Raw genomic sequence first — 26,399 nt, forward strand, 5'->3', positions numbered from 1 at the left:
AAGCGGAGTTTATAGTTAGGGCCAGCTGCGCTTATGGTTGGGGAAATCCTGGGAGTAGCAAGGCCAGAGTCTGCTGAACATAGCACAGTTTTTGGTCAACCTGACCTTGCGTATGGAGCTTTCCCCTAGATCAGCAACATGCTGAGACGATATGGCTGATAGGCCTGAAGTAGAAACGGCTATAGTTATGCTACCCAACAGGAGCAGGCCTCAACAATTCAGCTCGATTCTGAGTGCACAGGCAGAGACAGGGTGACTGAACCTTGTTGTACCCATAAGGCACAGACTTAACAAGAACTTATGCCTAAAAGTAAAAATGCACCACTTACAAATTTTCAAAGTAAGTTGGGAACATAAGATCACGTGGGTGTGATTAAATCTTTATCAGTAAAACCAGGCCCAGTAACTTTTCAAACACACTAGACCAACGAAGTACGTACCACCCTCCCCAGACGACATAAAAAGGACACCTAACAGTGCAGTTAGCAATGATCCCCCTACTAGGACACACACACACACACACACACACACACACACACACACACACACACTCCCAAGTACTGAGATTAAAGGCATGCACTACCCGGCTGCCACCCACTTTTCTGCTGTCCCCTGGGTTTCCGCTCAGCTCAGTCTCCACTTCTTGGAATTGCCACCTGTCTAAAGCAGCTCCTACACGTTCTGAGCCTTTGCAATGTGGCTGTGCTTCCGTGACCCTGTAGCCTGGCTCTCTGTCTCTAGCACAGTGCTGAGACAGTGCTCTTTAGTCACCTGCTGTAGCTGCGGCTGTACAGCTCTCTGCCTCTGCCTCCAGTAAAACCTGACTCTGACGCCCCTTTCCTACCTTTGTAGCTATTGTGAAACCCGCGTAAACAATAGACACACAATTACATGGTGATATGCTTTGTGTGATCTGAGAGTATTAGCAATAAAGATCAAGATAAAAGAACTTGTGTTTGCAAATGGTCTGCTATCAAGGGCAATCTAGACTTCCAAGAATTTACTGGAAGTATTTACTGTTAATAACTTTTGACATTGTGCAAATACACGGGTGTCTGTTGCTGGCGGCAAAACAAAATACCCAAAGGAAGCTGAAAGCGGGGCCGTTAGGGACGTGAGGACGGAGCGCTGCTGTTTTCCTTATAAACTTTGGCAGGATCTGATTTTCTTTTGTTAAATCATGCACCTGCGCTTTTTTTTATTTTTTTTTAAGTTGACTGGTTTGCAGTGCAGCTTCAGGCTAGTGTCAGTCGTGAATACACGGAAGAATAGCCTTATAACTATCTTTTTAAAACTCAGCGGGAACACACTAAAGGCAGCGGGGCCCCGGGCAGACAAGGTTAGGAGCCCCTTGGTCCTAACTAGGGGTCCACTGGGCGGAGCCTGCGCTGCTCTGAGGCGGCGACAGCGTGGTGCGCATGCGCCGGCTTCCCGGCGCTTTCCTTCCCGGAAGTGCTCCGATGTGAAGTAAATGGTTCCAATTGGAGTTGTTCTCTTGATGTGCTCCGGTCTTGTGCGGCCTCGCTTCTGGAGGGCACTCCTGCTGTCCCCCGAGGGCAGTCGGAGATGAACCTCGGAGTCAAAAGAGGGGGCAGCGACGCGAGGGGGAGAGGCCGGGCCCTTCAGCCAGACCCTACACAGAGTAGGAAGAAATGTCCCGGTCCCCGCCTCCACCACTGACAGCCGCCTGCAGGGTTCCCTGTACTGGAGCAGTCACCCAGGAGTTTAATGACCGCAGTGCCAAATGTCCAGCGTCGTGTTTGGCTGTCAGATTTAGGCAAAGAAAAAGCAGATTAGACGTTCTTCGGTTATGGGGATTGAAACCAGAGCATAGCTCCATCCCACTTAATTAGAAAAGAAAGTTGTTTCCCTGTGCATGCTAATAAGCATTTACTATGCCGCTCAGCTATGTCTTACCCCTCAAGTATTTATCTTAAATGGGTAGTGAAATTTAAGCAAATCGTGTGTGTTTGTGTATTTGGAGGGTGGGGAGGGCTGGTAAAACTGCTTGCTGCCAAAACTGACACCTGATTCGGTTCCCAGAACCCACATGATAGAACTGACACCTGCAAATTGTCACTCAGACCTCCATACACGCTCCTTGGCACGCCTGCAACATACACACGGTAAGTAATTGTTAAAAGACAAACAACAATAACAAGCCGGGCATTGGTGGAGCATGTCCTTAATCTCAGCACTCAGGAGACAGGAGGATCTCTGCATTCGAGGCCAGCTCGGCCTACAGAGTTCCAGGACAGCCATGGTTACACAGAGGAACCCTGTCTCAAAAAATCAATCCATCCATCAATCAACCAGGAAATAAATTGAAGCAGATTTTCAAGGTGTGTATGGAATTGACCTTCATATAACATCTCTTTCTGAGCCTTCATAAAGATGTCAGTCTTGTGTGTGAAATGCTGACTGGCATATTCATGAAAGAAAAGAGGAAGAAGTCTAACTTTTGGTCATGCTAGGGATGGAACCCAAGGGCCGGTGCGTGCTAGGCAAGTGTTCTGCCATTGGGCTATAGTTATATCCCAAGCCCCGTGGTTGTTTTGTTTTGTCTGAGATAGCATCTCTCTGCATTTCCCTGGCTGTCCTGGAACTCACAAAGTTCCTCCTGCCCCTGTCTCCTGGGTGCTGGTGTTTAGTTTTTTGAGACAGAGTCTGGATAGCCAGGGTGACCTTGATCTTGAAGTCTGCCTGTCCCAGCTTCCCAAAGGTGAGGTTAACAAGTGTGAGCCAGCAGGCTTGCCTTTTCTTGTTACAGATGGGGAAACTGACCCAGAAAGAGGAATGTCAGCACGCTTACTCAGACTTGGCAATAGGAGACTGGTCATGCTCCTGGGCCCAGAGCCTCCTTAGACTAGTAACTCATTTCTCGTTGCAACAAACATGCCTGTCATCATCAGATGGTCCTCATACCTCTTTCTGGAGTGACTACTGATTGGATTAGTTCTTCAGGGTCTATACAGTTTTGTTCTGATCCTCTTTCTTGCCCTCTCTTCCTCCCTCCTTGCTCCATACCCCTCTTGGGACAGTCTCATATATCCCATGCTGAGCTTTGAACTATATAGCTAAAGACAGATGACCTTGAACTTCTTATCATGATGCTTCCACCTCCTAATTCCAGGTGTCATTCTCCTTCCTTTACGCTGTACTAAAGATAGAAGCCAGGGTCCTGTGCTTGTTAGGACAGCATTCACCCAACTGTGTAGCAGAGCTCTGGCTGTCCTGGACTCTCTTTGTAGACTGGCCTCAAACTTACAGAGACCCGCCTGCCTCTGCCTCCCAAGTGCTGGACTAAAGGTATATGCCAGCTTGCTATCATTCTTTTTGAAGAATATACTTTAAGCGTGTGTCCCATGCTTACTCTGTACCCATAACTACATTTCTGCTTCATGAAAAGTCAGGGATGAGAAACTCACTCACTGTAGCCTCCTGGAGCAAGGCAGTCACCTCCCTGTTCGGTGTCCTGCATGGCTACAGAACTCAGCACTAAGTTTTCAGTCTCCATGGCCTGGTTCTTTTCCAGCTCCTTCCCTTTCACACTACGTTACAGCCACCATCCTGGCCACATCAGGTTTCTCCTTCCTTGGCTAGTGTCCACTCTTCCCTGCCTTCTGGTTCTCTGTGTTCCGGGCTGGAATGTTCCACGTCATCCCGTATCCTCCCTGGCCCTCTTTCCTCACAGTGGTTTCAGTGGTTAAGACTAAAAAGCTGACTTCAGCAAGCCACCTCACAAGAGAACCAAGGACCCAAAGCAGATAAAGTTTAGAGGTCACCCAGGGGATCAGGAGCTACTCCGAAACCTGCACAACCGACCAACTCCCACCGTCACCCCATTTTTCACACTGTTGGGACTTGCACCGGCCCTCAGGAGAAACTGGGTAGCTGCAGCTGAGTCATAGATGGTCATGGGCCAGCTGGGAGCCGAGTGGTGTCTCTTGGCATTTCTCCCAGTTGCCCTCATGGCAGCCGTCTGTGTTGGGACTCAGACTTACAGCTGGACGCTACCATGAGACATTTTTTAATTCATTCAACCAAAAGTGAGTCACTCCAGTGTTTGCTCCTGCCTGGCCCCTTTGCCTTCACTCTTTCCTCCTCACTCATGGTCACAGTATTAAAAAAATCATTCTCGAATATCCTCGCCATGCTGTGATTGCAGTTTGCACAGTGCCCTTATCCACTTTGTTCTTTCTGTTACCTGCTGAAACACTCAGGACTCCATCATGTGCAAACCCAGCCTCAGCACACACTTTGCCAAGCTGGAGGGAGTCCTGTTATCAAGATCAGATAGTGGTTGCCCTTTCCCTGGCAGTGATAGTCCACGTTATCAGTTAACCAGGCAGTCCTATATAACATGCAGCGGCTACGTCAGTACATCAGTGGCCAGAGGGCAGAAGCCGGTTACTGTGTATGTGCCCAGGTCTCCTAGCTGCTGGACCCACTCTTTTCACCTGGTTGAGTGCTGAAGAGTGCATCCTGCTGAGATCCAAATAGTTGCTCTTGGTGAACAATATTTATGCTTGAATCTCATGAGTAGATCCTGCTTCATTTGGAAGAAAGCTTATCTTTACAAACAGGCTCCATCTGTGAGAGTCTAATCATTAGATTAAACTGGGCATGTGCAGATCTGTCCACACGTGCCACAGCCTTAGCTCTGTTCTGAGCCAGGGTGTAGACTAGCCAAGCTAGGTAACAGCTCGGGGTTCCTCACTCCCCGGGAGGCTCCTGCAGCGGCTTCCACTCCTACCACGGGTGGCACTGTAGGTGAGTCTCCATCTAGTCACTGGCAGATGCCTGACCTTCAGTTCTGAACTGATGGACTGGCTCTTGAGGATGCTAGTCATCAGAGGTCAAGTCCACTGGGCTCAGGGAGGCCCTGTGCACCTGGGATCTAAAGGGCTCCGTGTTGTCCTTGTTCCTTTCAAGGTTGACATCTTCAGGGTCCCACTGTGGAGAAAAGACAGAAAAGGTATCTTGGTGGGACAGAGCCTCTGCGACTGTTACAGCCCAGCCACACCCCCGATCCTGGGTCTCGTGACCCAAGTGGAGACAAGGGAAGGTTAGTAAGCATAGCTACTTCAGGCCTGTGTTCTCGAGAGAGAGAGAGTATAGCTTTATTAATTTTAGTGGTGCTGGGATGTAGCCCAGGGTCTTGAGTGTGCTAGGCCAATGTTCTACCGCTGAGTGAAGTCTCCTGTACCCACACAGTGTAGCTTCAAAACCAAGGAGTGACAGAACAGCCACCCCGAGCAGACTAGCCCCACTTCCCTCGCCATCTGCCCCGTTCAGTCCCTCAGCGAGCCCTGTCCGGAAGGCTTGTTGGTGAATAAACACTGCTGGAAAAGAGCAGGCAAACTCAACTCTCTCTTCCAGCCCATGGAATCCACTTTCCAGCAGCAAGCTTTGTTCTCTGAAGCTTCAGACCAGTGAGCTCTCACCCCTCACTCGGACTGCCTCCGGGACTCCCTGCATCTGCACACGGACAGCTCTAGCCTTTCCTTGGACATCTGCCTTGCCCTCCTGAAGACGACAGCTCTGCCTTCGCAGAGACTCAGTGGACTTGTCTAAAGTAAATACTTTTGGTTTTTTCAGACAGGGTTTTTCTGTGTAATAGCCTTGGCTGTCCTGTACTCACTTTATAGACTAGGATGGCCTTGAGAGATCTGCCTGCCTCTGCCTCCCAAGTGCTGGGATTAAAGACATGTACCACCGTGCCTTGCTAGAGTAAACACTTAAAGTCCAACTCAGGGCCAGTGAGAAGGCTCAGCGGTAAGAGCACTGGCTGCTCTTCCAGTGGAAGAATTCTCTTTGGTTCGGTGCCCAGCACGTACAGTACCATCTGAAACTACAGTTCCAGAGGAGAGGATGCCTTTTTCTGGTCTCCTCGGGCACTGCATGCAGGTGTCACACAGATATTCAAGCAGGCAAAAATTACCCATACATATAAAATAAAAACAAATATTTTAAAGCCTTTCATGGCCAGTGAGGTGGCTCGGTGGGTTAAAGGTGCTTGCTGCCAAGTCTGACCGCAGGAGTTTGATTTCTGAGACCCACGTGACAGGAAAGACTTGATTCCTGTAAGTTGTTCTGATACACAAATGCGATCTCTCTCTCTCTCTCTCTCTCTCTCTCTCTCTCACACACACACACACACACACACACACACACACACACACACACACACACTCTGAAAGACACTATCATCACAGCTCAGTTCTGAGAAGTCCCACACAAAACCTTCAAGGCCCTCATGTAATGCCCATGGCCTACCAGCTCTAAAGCACAAATTTCGGCACTGTTTTGAATAAAGAACCTAATTCAATGAATGATTCACCCCATGTAACTGAACCAAGACCTACTTCTTGATGATCAAAAAAACCCACAATGGTCTGAACAGGTGGCTTAGTGCATTGAAAGTTTTTGCACAACCATAAGGACTTGAGTTTGGAGCCCTGTGACTCAAGTGATGTGAGGGGCAGAGGCAGGAGGATTGCTGGGGCTTGCCGCCTGCTAGTCTAGCTGAAAAATCCGAAGTACAGGTTCATGGAGAGACCCTGCCTCAAAAGAATAAGGTGGAGAGTGGTAAAGGAGGACACTTTCCTATGGCCTCTATGAGTGCATGATGGTCTATACCACCTTACACACAAGCACACAGACACATGTACACATACACACACACACACACACACTGTTAAAAAGATCTCTGCAGCCCGGTGACCCTGCAGCAGACCTGGCACTGATGTAACTTGGATCCTGAAGCTCAGTCCTCTGTCCCTGTCTGGGGTTGTGCAAATTTCCTGCGTAGTTGTGGTTGCAGACTTGGCACCTCTAACTAAACCCTTTCCATGCATCAAAGATTGTCCATAAAATAACTCCATGGCCCTTACCCTCGGAGCCGGGGGCTCATGGTGGAAGCAGGGGCCTGTTCTGTCCTGTGAGGATGGCCAGGAACTTTCTGTGAATAGAGTTGGCAAGCACAGACCCAAGGCTAGATAAGAGATCTCAGAATGTGCCCTGGACCAACAATGCCAGAAGCGCTGTACCACCAGTACTTGGGCCGATTTAGGGTCTCTGTAGACGCTGATGGTGAGGTGAGACGTACAGTTTAGCATCTTAGCATGTCACTACAAGACTTCTTAGTGCTCTGATGTTTGAAAGCCACTGTTCCAACTCCTGAAATGGCCCTTAAGTTGTTTTTGCTAACCCTGATGGATTCACCTGCTTAGGAACAGAAATAATCGAGCACTCTGAGCAGGTGAACCCTTTAATGTGAGATAAATCTTAGAAGGGATTTAAAGTTGCTGTCTTCCAAAATCTGCAGGATTACATGCTGAGATGCTCTGAGCAGTAAAATAATAATAATTAATAATTAATAATAATAATTAGAAATAAGGCATAAAATGAATTTGCATGAGATATGATATATTCTTGAGTCACAAACAATCCTGGGTGATGACAGGCACAGGTGCCTGTCACAAAATACACTTATCTGTTATTGCAAGTGAGGAGATTGCCAGGGGCACGAGGTCTCAGAAAGACAGCAGCTAACATGTGGCTGGTTCTCAGAACCACTGCTACAGCCATACCCCGAGTACCTGTCTCACAGACCGGGTAAGACTGTCTCTTCACTGTATTCCACGTACTGTCTCTAAGTTCCTCCCACCTCGAACTGGTCTAGTCTGAGTACTTCCTCCCTAGCACAGAAAAGACTTTGAAAAGGGAGCGCCCCAAATCCTCACAGATGCTCCTACTTGCCTCCCGGTCTTTCTTAATTCTCACTTATTTACTTTGCAGTACTGGGAGCAAGCTGTACCAGGCAAATACTCAACTCCAGACATCATTCCTTTTTCAGTTTTTTTTTTTTTAAACTAAAAGAATTGTCATGTCCTCCATCCAAAGGAATCTGACAAAAGCAGAAATGGAAAATCAAGCCATGGAAGTCCCTCCCGAAAGAGACCCAACATGTGTCCGTACCTGCTCCGAGTTTAGGGCTTCCCAATACTTCTGCTGTGGGATAAAAAGAGACAGAGAAAGTGTTGGACAGACGGCACCCCTGCCACAGGGCAGAGTCAGCTCATCGGCTCTGTGAGCTGGGAGTCAGGGCCTTGGATGTCTGGGGGGAAAGGACAACATTCCAGCAAGCAGGAAGGTGGTGGCTACTGGCAGAGTAATTAATTTAGTGAGTTAGTTAAATGACCAACAGAACAAAACCAAAAACCAAACACTGTGATTGTTGTGCAGGGCTTCAGGTTCTGGGAGAAAGGACTTACAGAGACTTAACAATGACTATGATTAGGAATTATGGGTGCTAGTGGTTCTAATAATAGTAATAATAACAGTAAATCTTCTGTCTATTAACCACATAGCGGAGATGATCCAATGCAAACTCATAAAACTAAGAAAGGGGGTGCAAATAAAATCTCCACCTTGAAATATGGGGTTTGCCAAGCAGCTTAGATCCATTTTCACTCAGCATTTATTGCATGGTTGGTTCCACTCCAAGCCTCAAGTATGTCTGACTCAAGTTCCTGAGGGGCAAGCACTGTCTGCTCCGTTCCTCCAACTCTTCCTTTGGTGCCTGGGAGACATGTGTTTCTGACACATGAAATCATGGTCGAGAGGCTATTTTCGGGTGTCCATTAGACTGCCGAGCAGCCGATGGATTGAAAGTAATTGGCACATGAAAACAAAGCTGCTTCTTTTCAACACTTCGATTGATTTGGCTTTTTTGGAGACAGGGTCTCATGTAGCTGAGGCTGGCCTTGATCCTCCTCCCTTCAGCTCCCAAATGCTGGGATTACCAGGCATTTGATCACATGCCTGGCTTGGTCAACTCTTTAAATGTTCATTTTGAAATGCTTTAATTGTGCGGTTTTCAGTCATGCACAAAAGCAAAAGAATAGTGAATGCCAGTGAGGCAGCCTGCTCTCCAGTCTTCTGATTTGGTATTTTAAAGTAAACCGCTTTATATGCAAATACTTTAGAATGATTCCATAGATATGTCTTAATTGTAATGTCATGACTAAACCTGATACAATGCTTACTTCTGCAGCATCCTTAACCTCCATATTATTTTGCAGGGAGGGGCTACTTATGAAACCCAGGGCCTCGTGCATGCTAAGCCTAAATTTTTATTATAGCTCAGGCTCGCCTTGAACATGTGGCAGTCCCAAGAGCTGGGATTTTAGGCGTGAGACACCAAACTTGGCCTAAGCATTATTAGTTCTACCAGAACTGTGTCCCTAGCTGCCATTCATTTTTTTTTTTTTTAATTTTCAATCAGTTATCAATTAGTTTGGTGTAATGGGCTCTCAGAATGTAACAAAGGTTGGCATGAAATGTTTCATCCTTCTGCTTCAGCCTCCCCAGTGCTGGCCATTATATGAGCATGACCATTCCCTTTTTTTTTAAGTTGAAATTCTATACATAATATATATTTATATAATATATATAATGATATATAATTATACATATCATATATAATTATGTGTTATATAACAGAAATTCATATATCTATATAATTATCTCATCTTTGTCCCTTCCTATCCTCCCTCTGCCTCCTCCCTGTTAGCATTCACCTTTGTTTCCCCCTAAGTGGAGAGGAGACATTATTCAGAAGCAAAGCGATAACACAGACATGCTACAGCGGCTAGGGGACCCTGGGTTGACAGGACTCAGCCATATCTATCTTTTTAAAAATGATTTGTTTATTTTTATTTCATGTGCATTGGTATTTTGCCTGCATGTATGTTTGTGTAAGAGTATCAGATCCCTTGAACTGGAGTTACAGACAGTTGTGAGCTACCATGTGGGTGCTAGGAATTGAACCCGGGTCCTCTGGAAGAGCAGCCAGCGCTCTTAACCACTGAGCCATCTCTCCAGCTCCCATATTCATCTTTTAATGATATTCTTCTGGGGGAACATATGTGGAAAATATTCATGAGAAGAAGTACAGCTTACTAAAAGGATGTAAAGTAGGGACTGAGAAAGCTTCATAACTTTAAAGTGTGGTGAATATGAGAAGAGAAACAAAATTCAAAAGCACTTTGCTTTCCCTTACAAAATACAGACATTCATGCAAAATGTAAATGGCAATTTGCCATGCTACAGTCCGTGTGCACTTGTTTCTTTAAGAAATGCTTCAGAGTGCAGTGTGCTGTCCTGGACCATATCCAGCTGGTGGAAAACTGCTGAGATCCAAACAGAGCCTAGAGTCCAGCTGGTAGCAATACACTGGGTTCATTTCTTAGCTTTGCTAAATGTAGCGTATTATATAAGACGTGAACAGCGCAGCTGGGCAAAGGGCAAACGGGAAATCTGAACTAAATTTCGAAAAAGATTCTTTACATCCCAAAGTATTCCAAAATGAAGAGTTTATTTAAAACCAAGCAAACCAGTAAGCGGGCTTGTGTCTCCTAGCCGGGTAGAAGTGAAACCGGAACACTCTTCCCAAGCCACCAACCCCAGGGACAGCGTGAGACTGAAGGAGAGCTCCCTCTGCTGGAAGGAGCAGTTAGGGGGGTTGGTATTGTTATGGACAGTGTATCTGTGAGACCAGACTAACCTCACACCAGCAACCCCTCTGGCCTCTGCCTTCAGTGCTGGAATTACAAGCATGCGCCACCACACCTGGCCTTTAAGTTAATATTTGAAGCCAGCGATGACAACATCCTAAGAAGCTCACTTACTTCAAATCTTTGTAATGGAGCTCTCTCCTCCTAAAAGACTAACAAGAAATAAAATGTTTTAGGTCTTTCCATATTTCAAGAATGAAGCAAAAGACAAATAAGCATGGTTTTTGTCTGTTTGTTTCTCACAGGAAAAAAAAAAAATGTAAATAACATCCCAGCTAGCACTGGGGAGGTGGAAGCAGGCAGGCAGATCTGAAGTTTTCAAGGTCACCCTTGACTACACATTGATTTGAAGCTAACCTGGGCTACATAATACTAGATCCTAAAAGTATCCATACACCTGGGACTGGAGAGGTGGCTCAGCAGTTAAGAGCACTGGTTTTTCATGTAGAGGACTCAGATTTGATTCCCAGCACCACATAGTGGTCACAACAAGCTGTGAGTAACTCCCATTCCAGGGGATACAGTGCCCTCTTCTGGCCCCCTCAGGCACTGTATGCCTGTGGTGCACAGATACACATGCAGAAAACACCCATAAAATTATAAAAGCACACACACACATGTTTTATATTCTATCCTTTGGAGAGTTTCTTTCTGAACAATTACTGACCTTTTTTTTTTGTAGTTTTGAGAACAACTATCATAATCATGCTATATGTATGATGATGACATACATATAGACTATCTACACTGCAAGTGAAATCAAATTGTGCAAATATTTTTTTCCCATTTACACCCAATAAATATTTCCATAGTATTTATCTTTTGGGAAAGGATTTTGACATGTCCAGCCAGGCTCCAACTCCTAAGGACCGGACCTCCGGGTGTGGCCACCACACCTGGCTCCATGCATTCTTGAGTTGTTTATTGTCAAGGCCATGATTCACTCACTTCTGTGAATCATAGCACACACTGTAGCTTCCTAAAGCATGCTTTTCCATGCTTCTGAAATCAAGACTCATGGACTAGTTCTTTTTTTCTACACAGCATGTGACAGTTTCTAAAGAAGTTGGGGAGGGTGATTAATCATTGAGAAAATAAGGTCACATTCTAGGTTTATGCTATAGACTATGGGAACTGGAGCATCGGAGACCATCTGTACAACTACTTCCTCTTATATCTGGGGAGAAGTGACTGTTCCCAAGACCAGGGAGGTAAGCTGGTACTGGACTTGGCAGGGGTCACATTTTCACACTGGCCATTAGAGAGACAAAACGGTTCATCTCTCCTGGATTGCATTAAATGGATTTTCCTTCTTGCCTCTTGCAAACCTTAAAACCCTAAACCATAGCTCCCAAAACTCTCACTCTTTCTATTTTTATATTGTTGTGTTTGTCACTGGGGACTGAACCTAAGGTCTTGACCAGCCTACAAAAGCACTCTATGGTAGAGCCAAATCAGATCTATGTTTTTTTAAAAGAACAAGAATGGTCCCATTGATTCATATATTTGAATGCTTGGTTCCCATTGGGTGGAACTGTTTGGGAAGGGTTAAGGGGTGTGGCCTTGTTAGAGGAAGTGTATCACTGGGGGTGGGCTTGCCTCTCCCCATGCTTCATGCTTGTCCCTCAAGATGTGAGCTCTAAGCTACTCTTCCAGCCTGCCTGCTGCCATGGTCATCGGGTCTCATCACAGCAATGGAAAAGTGACTAAGACAAGGAAAGGCAAGGCTTTCCCACAAGGCGTAACTGCTCTGGGTGGTCTGGCTGGCAGAGTCCTCCAACACGTCTGCACAGGCCCATCGTGCTGGCTCAGAGAAAGCAAACCTTGGCCCACAGTGGATGGACTTCCTTTGGGAAGAAGACACAGCTTCCTCAGAATCATGCTGAGGCTGGAAGGGAAGGGCTGCCTGGGAGAGGTTATCCTGTGTGCAAATGATGTGCAGAATCCTGTATCCCTAGGCTCTGGTTATGCTGATACACAGATACCTTGGAGCACATGGAAGGGACACAGCACACAAGAGGCATGCTCCTGAGTATTTGCAGGCAGCATTGCCATTCAAGTGTTCCTCTGGCCAAGGTCAACTATGGCTTCTGGGGTTTGAGCCACAAGGACGGAAATGTTCTAGGGCAGGTGGGTGTGTGCATAGTGGTGTGTGTGTGTGTGTGTGTGAGTGTGTGTACGTGTCTCAGGGTGTCTAGGCTGCCACTGACACAGCAGATACCAAGGACACTGACCCTCTTGGCTGGTGACTTGCTCCCTGCTTTCCTGAGGGAAAACTGGAGAACTGGCTGTCTTAGGGTTTTATTGCTGTGGAGAGATGCCATGACACCACAGCAACTATTTTCCTTCTTTCTTTCTTTCTTTCTTCCTTTCTTCCTTTCTTTCTTTCTTTCTTTCTTTCTTTCTTTCTTTCTTTTCTTTTCTTTTCTTTTTTGCATTGTTTTGTTTTTCGAGACAGGGTTTCTCTGTGTAGCCCTGGCTATCCTGGAACTCATGGAGATTCACTGGACTCTGCCTCCTGAATGCTGGAATTAAAGGCATGGACTGCCAGGCCTGGCCCACAGTAACTCTTACAAAGGAAAACATTTTACTGTGGCTGGCTTACAGTTCAGAGAGTCAGTCCATTATCATCGAGACAGGAAGTATGCCGGCATGTGGGCAGACATGGTGCTGGAGGAGCTGAGAGTTCTACATCTGGATCAGCAGACAGCAGGAAGAGAGATGCTAGGCCTGGCTTGAGTGTCTAAAACCTCAAAGCCCACCCCCCAGTGACGGGCTTCCTCCAACAAGGCCACAGCTGCTCCAAAAAGACCACAGCTTCTAATAGTGCCACTCCCTACAGACCTATGGGGACCATTTTCATTAAAAAACCCACCACACTGGCCCAGGTAAACAACCTTCGACACCGCTTCCACCAATGCACCTTTACCTTGGGGGTCCCTAGTGGCAGGGGACTTAAGAGTACTATACAGCATCAAGACTCCTTCACACACAACCTTGGCAGGGAATTCTTGCCTTCCCAATGTCTCTGATCTCAGGGCAGGCCCAGTGCTTTCACACAGCTTAGGTGCGGGTCACTGTCCTTGTGTCAAACTGTTCCCACGAACAATGGTTAGATTCCCAGTCTCCAGAGTGTGCCTTCTCCTGAGTATGCTGAGAGCCCACAGAGGCCTCGAGAATGGCCTTTCTGTGTGGCCATCAGTCATAACCAAGTTTGAAAAGTGCCCATCTGCTCCCCGGAGCAGCCTTCTTCTGTGCTGCACTGAAGACAGGAAAAAATGAGTTTTCTCCATGTCCTGGCTAGTTTTATATCAAACTCGACACAAGCTAAAGCCATCTGAGAGGAGCAGGGACTTTAATTGAAAAAATGCCTCTATAAGATGGGGCTGTTGGTAGCTGGGCATGGTGGTGCACACCTTTGATCCCTCAGAGAGGTGAGGCAGGCAGATTTCTATGAGTTCAAGGCCAGCCTGGCCTACAAAGAGAGTCCAGGACAGGCAAGGCTACACAGAGAAACCCTGTGTGTGTAGGGTGGGGGTAAGATCAGGCTGTTGGCAAGCCTGTAGGGAATTTTCTTATTAATGATTTATGGGAAGGGCCCAGTCCATTGTGAGTGGTGCCATTCCTGGGCTGGTGGTCCTGGGTTCTATGAAAAAGCAGGCTGAGCAAGGTATGGGGAGCAAGCCAGTAAGCAGAACCTCATGGCCTCTGCATCAGCTCCTGCCTCCAGGTTCCTGCCTAGTTTGAGTTCCTGCCTTGGCTTCTCTCAATGGATTGTTCTTCAGGAGATGTAAGCCAAATAAACCCTTTCCTTTGCAAGCTGTTTTTGGTCATGGTGATTCATCACAGCCATGGAAAAGTGACTAAGACCCTATGGTTTTCCCAGAGGGGTGTCCACAGCACCTGTGGTCTTGTTGGTCTCATGTCTTCTGCCACCACTGGGTTCCCTGTAGATCCCAATGTTTTAACCTGTGTTGAACAAGACACCCCCTGAGGACAGAGGCAGAATACAGATGAGTAGAGAGACTGGGGCAGAAGTGAGTTTTCTCATCTAGAACAACTGCCCATGCTCTTGGGTACCATCTCTGCCAGCACAGTGGCAGACACAGCAGGTTTCAGAGCTTCAGGCACTAGGTTCAAATCTCGGATTGGCTTCCTCTTCCTCTCCTTTTGGTTTCCAGCTATCTCTGTTTAGGCTAGCAGGCAACGGCTGGGATTACAGTTGTAAACTGCTCTACCTGGCTCTTTCTAATGTTTCCTCAGTCTAATAAGGCTCATCTAGCCTCAGACATCTGCTTTGGGACTGCCTGGGAAGTATTTACTAGACTCTGCCAGGGCCTTGCACAGACACACACAGTCACAATCAGCACGCTCTGTCATTCTGATGGATAGAGTGTTAGAAATACTTGGTGAGCTGGGATACTGTGGATACAATATACGATTGAAACATCCCTCATTTCTTCACTTCCCCAAGTGCATGATGGGAAAGTCAGTGTTCACAATAGTAAACACATACCCCAAGAACCTAAAACCACTCTATGAAAGTTAGAAAACTGCCAGATGGTGGTGGTGCAGGCCTTTAATCCCAGCACTTAGGAGGCAGAGGCAGGCAGACCTCTGAGTTCAAGGCCAGCCTAGTCTATAGAGTGAGTTCCAGGACAGCCAGGGATACAGAAAGAAACCCTGTTTCAAACAAACAAATAGAACCAAAAACAAAAAGAGAAAGTTGGGAAACTGATAAAGGTGACAGACACTGAGTGTCTCCTAGCCCACAGGCCTGGACAGCAGGAGTCTGGAAGTATTCACTCACTCACCTAAGGGGTCAAGCAGAGCAGTGGTCAGGGACAGATTCAGACCATTGGGATCAGGAAAGTGCCCTCAGGTGCATTCAGGGCAGAGGGGCCGGACAGGGGCAGAGGCATCCCAAGAGGAAAAAGAGATACCTGAGTTAAATGCCATCAAGCAGGTGAATGGTGCCATCTTAGGAATGAGAGTCAAGAGCACAGGATGTGATCTCAGGCCTGACTCTCACTCCCACGTTTCTCTCAGGTGAAAGCATAGAGCGCAGAAGATCTGAGTCAGTGTGGCCAGGAAGCACTGGAGCTGCCCGCCACGGTCAGGTTCAGGCCCGTCCTGCTATCCTCATGGGCATTCCTTCAAATGCCCACGCTCAGAAAAATGTTTGCTGAATGACTGACCAGCTGCCAGGGAGGGGGGGTGAGGTGTAGAGTTACACCATCTGCTAACAGACACCCTCCTGATCTCACCTAGCAGCAAACAAGCCGAGGAGCTCAAGGAAGGAGCCTCTCAGAGCCAATGGCATTGAGGAGGTGCACGCTGGTTAGTAGTCCTGGTGCTTGATTTTTACCTTCTCCTTTACTCTCTTCACACTTTCCAAATGTTCTACCCCCAAAAGTGTATTTCATTTAGTCTATTACATTTATTCATTTATTTAACCTTTTAAGGTTAGTTCTTGCTATAATTTCCCAGCCTGGTCTCAACTCCTGGGCTCCAATCCTCCACTCTCAATTTCCCAGGTAGTTAGAAATATAGGCATATGATACTATTTTTGCTTTTTTTTTTTTTTTTTGAGACAGGGTCTCACACTAGCCCAGGCTAACCTGAAACTCACAATATAGCCCCCAGCTGGCTTTTAACTCATTGCAATCCTCCTGTCTCAGCTCCTTCTCAGCTTTTTAGGCTTGAGCCATCATACCCATTTTTTACTACTTTTAAAAATAGAAAATTTTTATGCAGTGGCACACACCTATAATATCAGCTTTGGGAGGCAGAGGCAGGAGGATTGCCTTAAGTTCAAGCCCCATGCCTGTCAAGTTCTGCCCAAGCGGGACTACACTGTGAGTGCCTGCCTCTCTCTCTCTCTCTCTCTCTTTTTTTCTCTCTCTCTCTCTCTGTGTGACACACACACACACACACAGAAAGCTTCCAATAGGACAGATGAACCACACCAGGAGAAGGTCATGACCCCTTGCTCATGCTAACTGCCATGGGAGCTCTCACACCTGCCTGATCAACTCAGTGTGTCAGATCCATGTTCACTGCCTCTGTATGGGACCTTGGCAGTCGTGTCACTGGTTGTGTGTGGTAGAGGATATGGAGCAGGAGTCCCAAGCTGGGGCATCTCAGCTTCTCTACATTAATGCGGGCAGAAGCAACCAGAGCCATTGGTTTAGTTTGGACTCTTTAAGTTTCTGCTGTATTTTGAGACAGGGTCTCACTGTGTAGTCCATGCTGGTCTTGGACCTTCGGCTGTCCTCTAGTGTAGCCTCCTGAGTACTGGGATTACAGGTTTAAGACACCAAAGCAGTAGGGAATTATGTATTCTTAAAGAATGGATTTCTTGAAAATGGGAGGCTATTAATGAAGGGAAGAATGAGAACCGCAGAGCAGAGAAATGGCCGGGACCAGCTATGTGGGCAGCCTTCAGCTTATAGAGGGAGGGAACACAATGCCTTCCAGAGAGGAAATGTTCCCCTACTCCTCTGCCCTGGGCCCTCGTGTCACTGCTCTGGCTTGGGTTCACTCCACAGTCCCTTTAGCCACAGATCTCAGTGGAGACTGCTGCCTCTAGGTTCCTTGGTGTCCCGTACATTCTCAGACTCAGTTTAGGAATATGGCCCCACCAGGTGCACGATTCCTAACTCCAACCCAGCTCTCAACCATCAGCTGTTCCAGGAGTGAGGGGCGGAGGGACATCAGGTGGCACACGCTCACTCCCCAGGCCATGGCAGCCTGCGGAGAGTGGGCAGGAAAATGGGCTCCGGGCAGCAGCGGGAGGGCGACATTGCATTGGGCCTTGGTGGGGAGGGTGGTTCATGTGAGCAGGCCTCTGGATAGAATTCTGACCTGTGGACATGGGGCCCGAGGGAGCCCCAGGAAGGAAGCTCCAGAGGCCTGGGACAGAGAAGAGAATGTTCGGGACAGAATGCTATGTATGAGCAGAGACAGGACGATGTGCAGGCTGGAAACGTGCAGAATAGCACACTAAGGAATCTGGTTTACCTCACAGTCAGAAGTCCTGACCTTTAGAATTTTGGGGGCCCAGTTTAAGTCTGACTAGTTTCAGACTCTGGGTGTATAATGATTGTTTTGCCAGATAGGGGCATTAAAAATCAAACCAAGGCCAACCCACAAACCACCATTGGGCACTACTCACTACCGTCTCTCCACAAGCGGGCGATTTAACACCCAAAAGCCTCGGACACAAGATTCTGTCCTCCCTCCACCAAAAGTGCCAGACAGCATCCTTCCCTGACATACATGTGAGCCTGTGTTGTCCTTGCTCTCCCCCATCCTCAGACGAATGGACACTCCCTTGTTGAATGGGGCTGGGAACTCAGGGCCACAGGACACACTTGAGAGTTCTGTCTGTTTGTGCGTCCCTGATGTGATGTCCACTTTGTTCGGATACAAAGTGAGATGGAGGCTGGGCATGCTGCCTCCTACAGGTCCTGGCTGTGTGTGTCAGCGCCAGCATTATGGGTTCCTGCTCTTTGGGTCAAAGAAACTCTTCTATGCTCAAACACTGACACCAACTTTCCTGCCTTCCTTCCCCGCTCTCCCCCTTTCCTTTCCTTCTGACGTGCTCTTATGCAGCCCAGGCTAGATTTGAACTCATGAACCTCAGCCACCTGAGCACTGGGGTGGTCTAATCCTGAGCCACAACACTGAGGCTTTTAGGAGATATATTACTGGTGAATTTTTCCCCCTGTAGGAAGGACCTGAATGTACAAGTAGTCTAATGAGAACTGGCCCTCGGCACTCACGCTCCCTTGACCAGCCCAACCATGGAATTGCTTGAGTCCTGCCCCAGTTTCAGAGGCCCCTCCATCGACGGTGGGAGCCATGCAGAGCCGCACGCACGATTAGCAGTTTTGAGGTTAATGAGGCAGGGTTACAAAGTGGTTCAGCCTCAAGGAGGCCCCAGCAAGGGTTGGTAGGTGACTCACCCATGCACCCACCCGCCAGGCAGGGCCCCGTACCTCCAGGTCGGAGTTGATGGAGGAGACCTCGGAAGAGCTGCTGGAGGACACTCTGGCCTGGATGACCTGGATGGGAGGGTAGGAGGGAGGCTCCTGCAAGGGGGCATCGCCACTGCTTGTCTGTCCGTCACCGGGTAGCCTGGTGGCACTGCAGCCTGCCTGCAGGAGTGAAGGAGAGGGTGGGCGGGGATAGTGCATTAACTTCTCTGTTTTTAAAGATTTATGTATTTATTATCTATGTAGCATTCTGCCTGCATGTGTGCCTGCAGGCCAGAAGAGGGCGCCAGATTTCATCATGGATGGCTGTGAGCCACCATGTGGTTGCTGGGAATTGAACTCAGGAGCTTTAGAAGGACAGCCAGTGCTCTCAACCGCAGAGCCATCCCTCCAGCCCTCTTACTCTACTTCTCAACAGTCAAAGCATTCGTGTGCTTCAGTATTCCAAAGACACAAGTGAGTGTGCTGCAGTCCCCTGGGCCCTCGTTCCTCAGAGTCTAGAGGTGCCAGTGCTCAGGCTCCCTTGAGTCCTTCCAGACATCTCACAGGGACACCCTTGTGTCTGTATATGTGCACATACGTGTACCCATCTTCCACAGACAGTAGCACACTCTGTAGTCTCTTATGTATTTTCTTGTCAATTAATAACACGCCTTGGACATAGTTCTATGTGGTAAGCTATGGGGGGAGGGTGTGTCAAGAGTAGCATTACAGATATTCACAGTTCCTTTAACCAGTCCCCTGCTGATGGGCACTCAGGGTTTTGAAACCTCTTCTTCTTTTTCCAGCCTGCGCTGACAGCAGTGGTTTGAACGTGATGTTTCTCACAGTCTCAGGCTTTTGAACACTCAGTTCCTAGCTGGTGGCACCGTCTGGGCAGTTTAAGAGGCACGGAATGGCTGGAGGAAGTACAGCAGGGGTGAGCTTTGGCGTTTTCAGGTTCGTGCCACTGCTGGTTTGTTCTGCATTGTGTTTGCACTGCAAACAGGTGCAGGCCCTCAGTTTCCGGTGGCCAGCGCCAGCCTCTGCCCAAATAAACCCTTCCTTTTCTAAGCTGCGTTGGTCATGGTGCTTTCTCAAAGCAGCCAGACATCTAAACATCTAACACAGCCAGACATCTAAAATTTCGGGGCACAAAGAAGAGGGTCACTAGGAATTTCTGGATTAAGTGCCCCCCACCCCCACCTATTTGTAACCTGGGCAGCTATTACCCCAAACAAATCCCACTGAGGCCCTATCTGCTCACACCAGAGCAGCCTGTGGAAGAGTGGTGGAAGAGTTGGGAGATACGGGAGGAAAATGCTTGTGACCAGATCTATTATCTCTCTTCAACCTACCTAACATAGCTACTCTCCCACAGAGCACAGAGAATGTGTCTCCTCAGCCGTCAGGAAAGCGCCATCTACTGGACTTTCAGAGCCATGCAACATTCTGGGCTTTGGCCAGGGTGGGAGTGCACTCAATTCCCAGCACTTGAGAGGTGGGGGCAGAAGGACCAGGAGTTCCAGGTCATACTCAGCGGCACAGTGAGATCCAGGACAGACTGATTACCAGAGACTCTTTGTTTGAATAATAACAATAACAAAAAGATGGTGGTGGCATAACTGGGGGGATATACTGAAGAGGAAGTGGCAGGAGGATTATGAGTTCGAGGCTTGCCTGGGCTATACTTTGGGTCTGTCAATATGACTCAGATGGCAAAGGTGCTTGCCACCAAGCCTGATGACCCGAGTTCCTACCAGAACTCACATGGTAGGACAGAACTGACTCCTTACAGGTCATGTGCAAGACAGTGACTCAGCCGCACACAGCCTACACCAAAGCTTCCTGCTACCTGACTGTGTCACCTTCAAAGGAAATTTGTCCTCTTTGGGCCTTGGTTTCCCAGCCAATCAAAGAGGGTGGTGATCTCAGCAATGACAAAGGGACCTGGTGGGAATGTTCCTGTGGGTGGAACAGGGAAGCAAGTGATTCCTGGGCAACAGGATAAATGCTATACTCCTCGGGGGCAGATCTACACCCAAATCAACAGAGAACAAGGGTTTGCAAAATTCCCTGTTGAGGGTGGAGCTGTTGGTCCACGTGGCCTTGGCCCCTCCGCCCACAGACTGGCTGCCCTGAACTTCCTGAGTCCTCCTTCTACCCCTGACAAGGCATGTGACCTTGAGCAGTTACTTAAGCCTCCTGCGCCCACGGCTTGCCTGTTTCCTAGTCTGTAAAATGAGAGTCATACCTCAAGGGTCCGAACTGAAATGAACCTCTGGCAAGGGCTTAGGCCAGTGTTGCACGTGGGTCATGATAAGGACCAAGTAAATGCTGGCTGCGGGGCAGAAGAAGCTGGATGGTCAGGGCCTCAGAAGGGCCTCGAGCCCTCTGGTGGACACAGGTGGAAGGGGCTGGGTGAAGCACACTGGTGGGCGGGCTTCAGTCGGGGAGAAGAGGAAGACATCCCCCTCCCCCTCATGTGTGTGCTTGGAGACAGGTGGCAGAAAGGGTGGTTCCCCAGTATGGACCACAGATATGGCATGGCTGAACATAGGTGAACATAATTCCACACATTTTTTTTTTTTTTTGGTGTGTGTGTGTTTGTGTGTGTGTGTGGTGATGGTGGTGGTGGTGGAGGAGATGGAACCCAAGGGCTTCAAGGGGCATGCTAAGCAAGCGCTCTATAGGCGAGCTACAGCCCAGATCTCACGCCAGAAAACACTTCTGTCATAAGTACTGTGGTATAAAACCGTTGTTCCCAAGGGGACCCCCCACCTCCTTCCCTCCCTCTCTCTTCTCCCCTTCTTCTTTCCCTCCGGTCAGAAGAAAGCTTTCACGGCTAACGGGGCCTCTTCACTATAAACTTATGCTTTTATTCCCTCCAAACTCCATCCTGGTGACCTTCATCACGGGATTCACACCCAACATCCAAGGAAACCAGCAAACCGCAAAGCCCAGCTGTCAGGCCCCAAGTCCCCTGAGCACCTGTGCCAGCCACATCTGAGCAGGGACCACACCTCTGAGCTCCATGGTCAACATGCTCCTGTGCTGGGGGCTCACAGGATCTGACACCCTCCTCCTACCTCACGGACTCCTGCACACATGTGGTGCATTTACATACATCAGATACATGCACATATACATAAAATAACGAATAAGCCTTTTTTTAAAGAAAAAAATGTTTGTAAGAGAGCTTTCCTGCCTGGCATGGTGGCACACACCCTTAACCCCAGTCTTTGAGGTAGGAGGAGCTGAGTTTCAGAACAGTTTACTTTACAGACCCCCATTCAAATAAAGAAGCAGCAACAACCAAACCAAAACAACAACAACAAAACACCCCAAAGCCAACCAGAAGCAAAGCAAAACCAAACCTCTGGTTGTTGGCCTCTGCCCTGCCTCTCCACTACAGGCTTTATTAGCTACTTATTCAAAAATACTTTATTATTTCATATGCATGGGTATCTTGCCTGCATCCTTGCCCGCACAGCGTTTGTGTGCCTGGAGGCCACAAGAGGGCGTCAGATCTCTCTCCTTGAGCTGAAATTACAGATGGTTAAGGGCCACCTTGTGGATGCCTGCAATTGAACTAGGTCCTCTGGAAGAACGGTCAGCGCTCTTAACCACTGGGCCATCCCTCCAGCCCCTCATTTTAAAGGAAGCATTTGCAGGACCAGCGAAGGAACTGGACGGGAAGAGGACGGAGCAAGGGGAAGAGAAAGGGGAATCTGGGGCTCGAACCATTGTGTAGATGGAGACAGTACCTTATGTGGTGCCGAAGGAGCCCATCTGGGCGGAAAGCCTGAGTTCTGTGCAAATGAGGTAAGTGTGAGACACCACGTGGTGCTGTGAGCAGGCATCTGGGCATCTGGGGCCGGAAGTAAGTCAAGAGGAACAGATACGTCCTGGGAGTCAGCACGAGCTAGAAGTGGGTGGTGGGACTGGGCTTCACAAGAGCAGGGAGCACTCCCCCGCAGGGTAGAGACATTCTGACTGGAAGGGCAAAGCTAACAGTGAGTAGAAAGGTGGCAGAAAACACTGTTGGGAACCACAGAATCAGCAACCAGGGGCCAAGTGAGTCTCAGACAGAAATGGCTGAGGATTTAGCAACGTGGAAGTCATTGGTGACCTGGCCAAGAAACCTCAGAATAGTAGGATGAGGGGGTAAACTCCTGCCATCTCTTTCCCAGCCTTCTTTCTCTTGAGGACCCAGAAGGAAGGCCAAAGCCTTGCAGCCCCTTCCCCAACTCTACTTAAAACTCTCCACTTCGCCATCTGCCTAAGCCTTATCTCAAAGTCTCACCACCTCTTCTCAGGACTCACAACAACCATGGCTGTTTCTAGTCCTTTCTCCCTGTTTATCTGCTGCCTAGTGATGGTTCAAACATGCCCAGGTGACCCCGAGCTTAGCCTCCGCAGCTGTCACTGCCCTTAAACCGACAGCTGGTACTACAGCCAGTGACCTGTCTCCTCTCCATCTTTCACATGCACTGCATTCTGGGAGGGGACAAAACATCTCTCTTTTGTACGTAGATTGTTTTAAATTAAAGACAAATGAAAACTAAGAGAAATGGGAAACTGTATTCCATCGTATAACAGCCCAAAGGTACAGTTATCCCTCAAAATGGGGACTCTGTCCAGGACTCCCGTGGATACAGGAACCCAAGGCATTCAAGTCCCTCGTGTAGAATGGTGCTGGATTTGGAAGATCTCTGTGAGTTCAAGGTCAGTCTGGTCTATGTAACAAGTTTCAGGCCAACTAGAAAGTTGGACCCAGTCTCAAAGGAACAAAACAAAACAAAATACCATGAAAACAAAACAGCAAAATGAAGAACAAAAATTCTAAATGGACAAAAGCCCTTAATGTAAGATCTGAAACTCTTAATCTATTAGAGGAAACGTAGGTAAAATAGAGGCACAGGCACGAACTTCCTGAACAGGACTCCAGGCACTGAGGAGTTAATAAGTGGAACCTCATGAATTAAAAAGTGTTTGACAGCCTACTGCAGGAGAGAGAAAGCTTTGATAATTGACATTACTATCAGGAATATATAATGATAATGTCAACAATCTATACATCTGACATTAACCTATAGGATATCCAAAGATCTGGAAACAGCAAACAATAAGAGATCAATCAATTCAACTGATAAATACTCCAATGAAATATACAGTCTACAAGAGATGAAATATAAGTGATCAATAAACATACCAACGTTAAGAAAACAAACAACAGGTCTAGGGGGAATGGCTCAGTGGCTCTTCTAGAGGACCTGAGTTCAGATGCAAGCACCCACATCACGTGGCTCACAGTAGACTCCAATGCTAGCATCTTCTTTTGGCCTCCATTGGGGCATGAGCGTGTATACACTCACACACATACAGGCAGACACACGGGGTAAGGGTGAGTGGATGGGGAGAGACAGGCAGAAACAGATGTAGAGAGAGGGGATGAAAAAGAAAACAGATGCTGACAAAGACATGGACAAAAGGGAACCCCTTATGCATTTACGGGTGGTAACCTAGGCTAGTCTAACCACCAGGAAGTCAGGGTGGAGGAGCCTCACAAAACTGAAAACTGACCTAGCACATGACCAAGCTGAGGCACTCCTGGGTGTGAACCTGAAGGGTCTAGTGAACTTGGCACAGAGACACCGGCACATCACAGCACCATGGGCCGTCACTGAGCTGTGGCACCAACCTGGTGCGCAGCCACGGAAGAATAAGTAAAGACAATAGCTCATAGGCATGGTGGAATGAATGAAGGGAAACACTATCTGGTCACTTGCAGGAAAATAGAGCCAACCTGAGGTAACTTGAGAGAATTACAGTCAGTCTCAGGAAGGTAAAGTTATTTACTTATTTAAAATGTATTTACCTTTATTTTATAAATGTGCATTGGTGTTTTGCCTGCATATATGTCTATGGGAGAGTTTCAGACAGTCGTCAGCCACCGTATGAGCGCTGGAATTTGAACCTGGGTCCTCTGGAAGAGCAGTCAGTGCTCTTAACCACTGAGCCACCTCTTCAGCCCGGAAAAGTAAATTATTAATGCTTTCTCTAATCTGCAAGTTCCTTGATTTTGTAAAGACACTTCCAGTCATATATGCGTATACGGTATGAGCATAGAAATAAGACTGTCTAAGAAAACAAAGTGGACTCAAAGGAAGAAGAGGAGGCAGAGAGAAAACGGCCAGGGAGCAGGGGCTGGTGGGATGGCTGATATTGGCTGCCGACTTGACAGGACCTAGGAAACAAGTCTCTGGGAAGGCCTGTGAAGAGTGGGTCAGCTTAGTGGGGGGATCCGCCGTGACGGTGGACGGCACTGATCCCGGGGTGGGTCCTGAGCTGCCTAGAACAGAGGGAGAGAGCTGGGCGCCAGCAGCCATCTCTCCCTGCTTCCTGGCCTTGGAGGCAGCGTGACCCATTGCCTCAACCTCCCCATCATGATGGACTGTGTTCTCGAACTGTGAGCCAAAATAAACCCTGTCTCCCCCAAGTTGTTCATTGTGTCTCAGCATGCATCAAGTATTAAGACATAGGGTGGGTCATACCTCATAAGTAGATCCAATGAGAAACATTTAAATAAGTACAAACTAAGACAGGGTTTCCCTGTGTAGCCCTTGCTGTCCTGTAACTTGCTCTGGAGACCAGGCTGGCCTTGAACTCACAGAGATTCAATTTCCTCTGCCTCCCGAGTGCTAAGATCGAAGGTGTGTGTGACTGCTGCCCAGCAAAACTAGAATCTTTAAAAGTGGCCGAAGGTCTAAATTTTCCTTTCTGTGCTCACATTTGTGGAGGAAACTTTTGTGTCCCTTCCTCACCCTGGAAAAAGACAACCCTGAATCGCCATACTTCCTTTTCCCTCTCCTCTCCGAACCTGCCCCCTGACAAGCCCTAGGCCTTTTTTCCTGAGCCCACTGCAATGGTTTAGAAGCCTCAACTATCTGGTGACACATGTAAACACCCATGTAGAGGCAATTCAAAGGGTTTCTTCTCTTTCATCAGCTTCATTCACAGTCCTCAGCCGCCGTACCTGAGACAGCAGAGGGAAAAGAACTTTTCCTCCTCTTCACTGCAACTCTGGAGAACTCTAAGTGGATCCCAGCAGCCATCTCTTTCAGGAAGCCTGCCAGGCTTTTTTTTTTTTTTTTTTTTTTTTTTCACCATTCTGGATGTCCAGCTGTGACCCAGAAACACTCACCGGCTGTGCAGGCTCAATGGTCAGCTCCATGTATCGACTGATTGCCGTCATTGTCCTCAGAGGCTTGCAGTGTGACAGGCTGGTGAGAGGTACCCAATCTGAATTCTTTGAAATGGAAACAGGCAAGAAGGAGACATTTTAAAGCCAGGAGACACGTTCTAAAAGGAAGGTCTCATTTTGTTCAAAAGAACCCTTAGGCCAGACATGGTGGCGCACACCTTTAATTCTCAGCTCGGGAGGCAGAGACAGGTGGATCTCTGTGAGTTCAAGGCCAACCTGATCCACATAGGGGGGTCTAGGCCAGCCAGAGTAAAACCCTGCCTCAGAAAAAGCAGCTTCCCAGAGATCTTCATATGGTCAGAATGTGGGGCCCACCTCAACCCGTTTGGGGTAACTTCTGATCCAGAGCAATGGTTCTGACTTGAATGCAAGCTTGGGAAAAGCTTGCTAGACGCCACCTCTAATTTTAGAGTAGGAACACCTGTTCCGGGGCCGGCACTTTGTGAACTCCTGCTCTCAGCCAGTGTGTCCAATCCACAGCTCCCCAGCTGGGCACAGCCAACACTCAGTATGAATGAACATAGCCCAACACAGAATCATGACCTTACTTAAAGCATTGTTAGACTTATT

The 26,399-nt window shown here is 48.0% G+C and overlaps 1 protein-coding gene across 7 annotated transcripts in view; it reads right to left on the reverse strand.

Annotated features, from left to right (window-relative positions):
• Positions 1–4,014: 4,014 nt before the first annotated feature.
• The window catches only part of Tmem44 (transmembrane protein 44), a 34,566-nt gene continuing 12,181 nt past the window's right edge, over positions 4,015–26,399 (reverse strand). For 3 of the 7 annotated variants that reach the window (XM_060370183.1, XM_060370185.1, XM_060370186.1), the window contains 5 exons: positions 25,770–25,874; positions 18,587–18,745; positions 7,984–8,016; positions 6,897–6,964; positions 4,015–4,956 (listed from right to left, as the gene is read on the reverse strand). In XM_060370183.1, the coding sequence (XP_060226166.1) occupies positions 4,875–4,956; positions 6,897–6,964; positions 7,984–8,016; positions 18,587–18,745; positions 25,770–25,874 (447 nt within the window). In that variant the 3' untranslated portion in view covers positions 4,015–4,874. The remainder of the gene's footprint in view (positions 4,957–6,896; positions 6,965–7,983; positions 8,017–18,586; positions 18,746–25,769; positions 25,875–26,399) is intronic. The other 4 variants (XM_060370184.1, XM_021643900.2, XM_021643899.2 and 1 more) reach the window with 4 other exon arrangements.

The sequence above is a fragment of the Meriones unguiculatus genome, chromosome 17 (assembly GCF_030254825.1).
Source record: "Meriones unguiculatus strain TT.TT164.6M chromosome 17, Bangor_MerUng_6.1, whole genome shotgun sequence".
Taxonomy (NCBI): Eukaryota; Metazoa; Chordata; class Mammalia; order Rodentia; family Muridae; genus Meriones; species Meriones unguiculatus.